The following is a 6,116-nucleotide window of genomic DNA, read 5'->3' as shown; positions in this document are numbered from 1 at the left end:
TCGATTTGTTCTTAGAGTCAAACCATTTTGGTATTTATCAGCCCTTGGGCATGTATCCTGGAACCTCCAGTGCTCTATTCATCAGATAGGTCAGGCTACTGAGTCCTACTGGAAAGGTTTGCTCGAAAGGCTGAAAGGCATAAATGTTAGGCCTTTTAAAGGTCTTTACAGTATGGTTAACTAGTCTTCAATCTGAATTATCATCCGTGCAAAAAGTTTTATTAACTTGGTTGTCCGTCAGTTTAGTTGAGGAATTTCGGGTTGGGGAATTCTAGTCTCCAACTTGGATCACCACTGGGCCTTGCTTTGGAATTTAAGCGACATTAAAAAGAAAAAAAAAAAATCACGGAATCTCTCTTGGCCTTCTTTTTACCCGTTTTCAGCAGCCTTCAGAAGCCCCATCGACTGCGTGGCGGTGTGTGCCTTACATTTTTAAGTGAAGAAAGCCTAGAGGGACTGACTCCAGCCTCCGGGACAGATCAGCGGCAGAGATCAGCGGTCGGAGAGAAAGCCTAGCCTCAGGACACCCTAACTTCTAACCCCGGGAGCGATCCAAGCCCGGAGGCCAGCGGGGGAAGGGCTGTTCGAGGCGGCGGTGGCGATGACAGCCGACGCACCGGAGTCGCCTCAGATTCTCTGGCCAGAGCCCCGCGCCAGTTTAGGTGGGGAGACCCGCGGCAACGAGGGACGCGCGCCTCCGGGCCCGGAGGAGTTAGGTGACGTCACCTCCAGGAGGACTCGCTTTTTCATTAATGAAACCGGCCGGCCGCGGGCGCATGCGCAGCAGGCCCCTTCCCTCTCGCTTCCCCCTCCCCTTTCCCAGCCGCGCTCTCAATCTCGAGCTCGCTCGCTCTCCCTCTCCCCGAGCCGTGGAAAGGATCCCACTTCCGGTGGGGTGTCATGGCGGCGTCTCGGACTGTGATGGCTGAGGGGAGACGGCGCTAGTGGGGAGAGCCACCCACAGGCGCCCTCCCCTCCCCGGGCTCCCCTCCCCACCCCTCCCCCAGTCTCCTCGCCAACGCCCCCTTCCCCTGTCCCCCTCCCGGCGGGCCGCGCGGGCCCCCGTCCCCACCCCCGTGGGAACGCTAGCTGCCCGCACTCCTCAGCCGCTCGGCTCGCCGCTGCCCTCACCTCCGCGCCGGCCGCCCGCCCGCCCGCCCTCCGGCGGGCCCCGGACGCCGGCCCTCCACCGCCCCCGGGTCGCGGGGAGGACATGGCCGCACACAGGCCGGTGGAATGGGTCCAGGCCGTGGTCAGCCGCTTCGACGAGCAGGTAACGGGCCGCGGCGGGCAGGAGGTGGGAGCGGGTGGGGGTGGGGACGCGGTGGGTGAGGGGAGGAAGGAGCGGCTGCCTCTCGGGCTGCCGGGGGCTCCGCAGACCGAGGAAGGGCCGGGAAGGGGGGTGGGGGGGCGACGCGAGGGGACGGCCCGGGGATTCGGCTCTGAGCCGGGGCTCTCCTTCCCTCCTAAACCGGGGGGGTGGGGCCTTGCCCGTGACCAGCCTTCCATCCCCTTTATCCCAGCCCTTCCGCTTGCTCTTGGTGCGGGGATGAGTGACCTGGGGGCGCTTTCAGGGCCACTCCATCTGGATTTAATCGTTCTCTCTTAACTCTCCCCTTTTAGAAGGAGGTAGATAGGGGTTCCCTCTTCCCTTAACCCCCACCACCCTCGTAACTGGGGATAACCGAAGGAACCCCCGGTCTGTTTGTGTATGCATCCCCAGTAGGAGCAAGATAATATCCTGCCCCACCCCCATTTTCTGTAGCTGCCCCTTGGGGGCAGGAGTAGGGAAAGCACAGGTTTTCTTACTTTTCTGCTCGGGGCGTCAGCTTGCCTGGATGATGTTCGCACCAGCATCCTTAATAGCCGGATGACACAAGGTTGCCTATTGCGTTTGCAGGGGAACCGTAGTTCTGAAATGATCCCCCCCACCCCCCTCCTTCCTTGCTTGATGATCACACCCCCCTCTCCAGTCCCTGCTTGCCAGCAGTCCCAGGATGAATCTTGGCTTTCCTAAGTGAGACTCCAGGAGTAAGGGGAGAAGGGTGAAAGCAAAGGGAAGATCTAGCTACAGACTAGACAGCTAGGATGTGGTCCTAGGGCCAATAACTGTGCCCATGGTTTGTTGTTGTTTTGACTTGTTTTTGACTCTTCACAAGAGAACCCTCATTGAGACTAGTTGGGATGGAGGGAAAAGTTTTGTAGTTTAGGAAGGTTGCTTTTTATTCGCTGAGTTTTCCACACATAAAATTCTAAGGCCGATGAGTAGGCAACCCACACGTAGCCTTTTGTCTATGAGAACTAGTTTAATTTGATGCTATCTACAGATAGCTGGGGCTGGTTTAAAGGATGGTTGTTTTTGTTACAGTTCTGCCAGGGGGTGTCCTCTAATGAGAGAATTGTTTAGAATTGAACCAATCTCTTGTGTTTATTGGGTTTAATCACAAAACTGATTATGGGAGCTGACAGGTAGGGGAAGGGTTTCTTCTTTAATTTGACCAGCAGACATTTTTCATAGGACTCAATCTTTTGACCTCTCCAACAGAGGAAGTCTACCCAGAGGACATTGGGGAACCTACACAGAGCTGAATGTGGTGGTTATATGAAATTCGTCTCAGCACACAGGAGGTCAGAGGCAGGTAGATCTCTGTGTGTTGGAGGCCAGCCTGGTCTACAGACTAAATGCCAGGATGCCAAGGTTACTCAGGGAGATTCTGTCTCAGCGCCCCCCCCCCCCACGCCAAACCTGCATAGATTAAAATTTTATAGCTGTCAGAGACTTCATTCATTTGGTTTCCAGACCAAAAGGCATCAGAACAAACTGTTGTAGTAATCCGCCCGAGGAAGTAAATATTACTGTATAAATTGGCCCAGTTATAGAGCAGTAGACTTCAGTAGAACATTAAGTAGAATGTTAGATTCTACACTTGATAGAAAAGACTGGCTGTGTAGAACTTTTAAAAAAGGGGGGGATTTAAGGGGCTAAAGAGGTGGGTTTAGCAGTTAAGAGCACTTGTTGCTGGGGCAGAGGACTTGGGTTTGATTTCCAGCATTCACACAGTGTTCACAGTGTAGTTGACAATCGTCTATAACTCCAGTGCCAAGGGATCTAATGCTTTTTTCTGAATTGTGGCACCAGGCAAGCATGTGGTGCACATAAATGCAAACAAAACACTCATACACATAAAATTAAATACATTTAAAAGCATATTTAAAATGTGCCTAGACCAGTGGCTCTCAGCCTGTGGGGCGAGACCCTTTTGGGTTTGACAGACACTTTCCCAGGCGCCACCTAAGACGATTGTAAAACACAAGCTATTTCCATTATGATTCATAGCAGTAGCAAAATTATGAAGTAGTAGTGAAATAATTTTATGGTTGGGGGTCACCACAACATGATGAGCTGTACTAAAGGGTTGAGCATCGGGGGCTTGGGAATCTGCTGGAGACAAACCAGGACTGAACTCACAGAGAGCAGCATCTTGGGGGGGCGGGGGCTGGGAACCATTCACTTCACCATTTACCTTGATTTCTAAAACAAGGCTAATTTTTATTTATGTACACACATGCACACATATACTCTCTCACACACCTCACATGCACACTTCCATACTGTCACACACATTCTCACACACTCATACACACACTCACACTCACTAAGTCACACACTGTGGCAGCCTGAAAAGTGCCACATCACTTGGATCTGGAGTTAAAGGCAGTTATGGGTTGCCGGACATGGGCGCTGGGAAAAAAACTTGGAAGAACAGCAAGTGCTTTTAACTACTTAAGTCCTCTCTCAGCCCCAACTTTTGCTAAGTTTTAAAAGTTAAATTCAAATTTTCTTTTTTCTTTGCTTTGCTTTGCTTCTCTTTGCTTTGCAGCTCAGGCTGTTGTGGAATTTGCTATCCACCTGATGGTGGTCTTGATCTGCTGACTCTTCTGTCGCTGCCCCCAAAGAGCTGGGATTGCATGCATTTGCTACGCCTATGTCTGGCTTTTTCCTACAGCTCTTACCTTTGGTCTCTAGACCATATTTATCATATAAGGAAAAGAAATGCTCTGAATTTTAAAAGTAGAATGATGAATGGTTTAATACCATATATTGTTTATATATGTTGTAGGATCAGACTCATTATCATTTATTAAAAGTTAAGGACATTAGTTTTTAACATACCATTTTTGCCATCTCTTATATTGTAATTAAGAGAAAGATACATAAAATAAATTATTCGGTACAATGTTTTCTTACAAGCTTTTAAGAAATGTAGTAAGAGCCGGGCGTGGTGGTGCACACCTTTAATCCCAGCACTCGGGAGGCAGAGGCAGGTGGATTTCTGAGTTTGAGGCCAGCCTGGTCTACAAAGTTACAAAGTGAGTTCCAGGACAGCCAGGGCTACACAGAGAAACCCTGTCTCGAAAAACCAAAAAAAAAAGGAAAGAAAAAAAAAAGAAAGAAAGCAGCTGGCCACTCCTTGAGGCCAGAGAAACAACTATAGACAACAAGAAAACTAAAAACTTTAAATATTTATTTATTTATTTATTTTATGTATATGAGTACACTGTAGCTGTGTAGATGGTTGTGAACTTTCATGTGGTTGTTGGGAATTGAATTTAGGACCTCTGCTTGCAGCTCCGGCCCAAAGATTTATTTATCATTATACATAAGTACACCTTAGCTGTTTTCAGATGCACCAGAAGAGGACATCAGATCTCATTGCGGATAGTTGTGAGCCACCATGTGGTTGCTGGGATTTGAACTCGGGACCTTCAGAAGAGCTATCTCGCCAGCCCAACTGAAAACTTTAAAGCAATTGAAATAATTAAGATTCTCATATACAAATGTCAGTACACAGTAGGCTTTTTCATCCTTGGTAAATTGTAAATTCTGGCTGGCAATAGTGGCACATGCCTTCTGCCCCACATGGGCTCTCTGAATTTGAGGCCAGCCAGATTTGTATTTGGAGTTCCAGAGCAGTCAAGACATTGATTTTGAGATGCAAAACAAGGTATTCAAGGTTTACCTTCAGAAATTTTTGTTAATTATAGAAGTGATAAATGGCCAGTTCAAATTAGGTTTATCTAAAATATTTTTTATTATTTGTGTGTGTGTGTACCCTCAGAGGTCAGAAGAAGGTACTGGATCTGTTGGACCTGAGGTTATAGGTGGGTATGAGTGTCCGACTTGGGTACTGGAAACCAAACTCTGGGACTCTGAAAGAGCCACAAGCAGTCTTACCCATTGAGCCAGTTCTCCAGCCCCTCTCCCACTCAAGTTTAACTAACTGTTGAAGGGTCCCCCACCCCTTCGTTTTTAGTGAAAAACAGAGAGACTAAATGGCATAGCAGACTCAGAGAGCCTTCCTGTGACATGTGTCAAATGGCTAGATCATTAGGGAATGCTGTTTCTAAGCATCTCACAGACTGTTTTAATAACCCATGAAGTGTTGATAGAAGAGTTTACTGTTGTGTTTTGCTTTTGAGGCAAAGTCTCACTATCTAGTCCTGAGTGTTCTGGTGCCTGCCTTTAGTCTCAGCACTCAGAGGCAGAGGCAGACAATCTTTGAGTTTCATGCCAGTCTGGTCTACAAAGTGAGGTCTTGGACAGCCACGGTGGTTATATGGAGAAACCCTGTCTTGAAAATTTTTTTTTAGTTATGAGTATGTATGTGAGTGTGTGAGCCACCTAACGGGTGCAGTGACTCAGGTCCTTGGGAAGAGCATGTGTACTCTTAGCCACTTGGCTGTCTCTCCAGCTCTAAAGCCGTAGTTTCATTCAGTGAGCTGCCCAGCAGGTGAAAACACTTGTTCCAAGCCTGCTGACCTGGGTTTGGATCCTCAGGACCCACTTGGTGGAAGGGGAGACTTGATTCCCTTATATTTGTTCTGTGACTGCCACAAGCTGCACTGAGCCACTCGAGTGCCCCAAAGTAATATCAATAAGTGTAATAAATTATTTTCCATATTTAGGCAAGTGAACCAGTTATGGAAGTAAAAAATACTTCGACAACTTTTAACATAATAAAATCCAGTTATTTTCTCCGACAAGGTCTTACTTTGTAGCTCTGGTTCTTCTGGAACTCAGCGTGGAGAGCAGCCTGGTCTTGAACTCACAGAGA

General features: G+C 48.3%; 1 protein-coding gene across 6 annotated transcripts in view; it reads left to right on the top strand.

The window, feature by feature from the left end:
• Nucleotides 1-1,150: 1,150 nt before the first annotated feature.
• The window catches only part of Nf1 (neurofibromin 1), a 247,835-nt gene continuing 242,869 nt past the window's right edge, over nucleotides 1,151-6,116 (top strand). For 5 of the 6 annotated variants that reach the window (XM_085829768.1, XM_029483494.2, XM_029483492.2 and 2 more), the window contains exon 1: nucleotides 1,152-1,273. In XM_085829768.1, coding sequence (XP_085685894.1) covers nucleotides 1,214-1,273 — 60 coding nt within the window. In that variant the 5' untranslated portion in view covers nucleotides 1,152-1,213. Of the gene's footprint in view, nucleotides 1,274-6,116 lie in introns of all 6 variants that reach the window. The other variant, XM_029483491.2, reaches the window with a different exon arrangement.

The sequence above is a fragment of the Mus caroli genome, unplaced genomic scaffold, assembly GCF_978045245.1.
Source record: "Mus caroli unplaced genomic scaffold, Mus_caroli_1 scaffold_13, whole genome shotgun sequence".
NCBI lineage: Eukaryota > Metazoa > Chordata > Mammalia > Rodentia > Muridae > Mus > Mus caroli.
The sequence above is the reverse complement of the archived record's forward strand: the minus strand, read 5'-3'. Positions and strand labels throughout refer to the sequence as shown.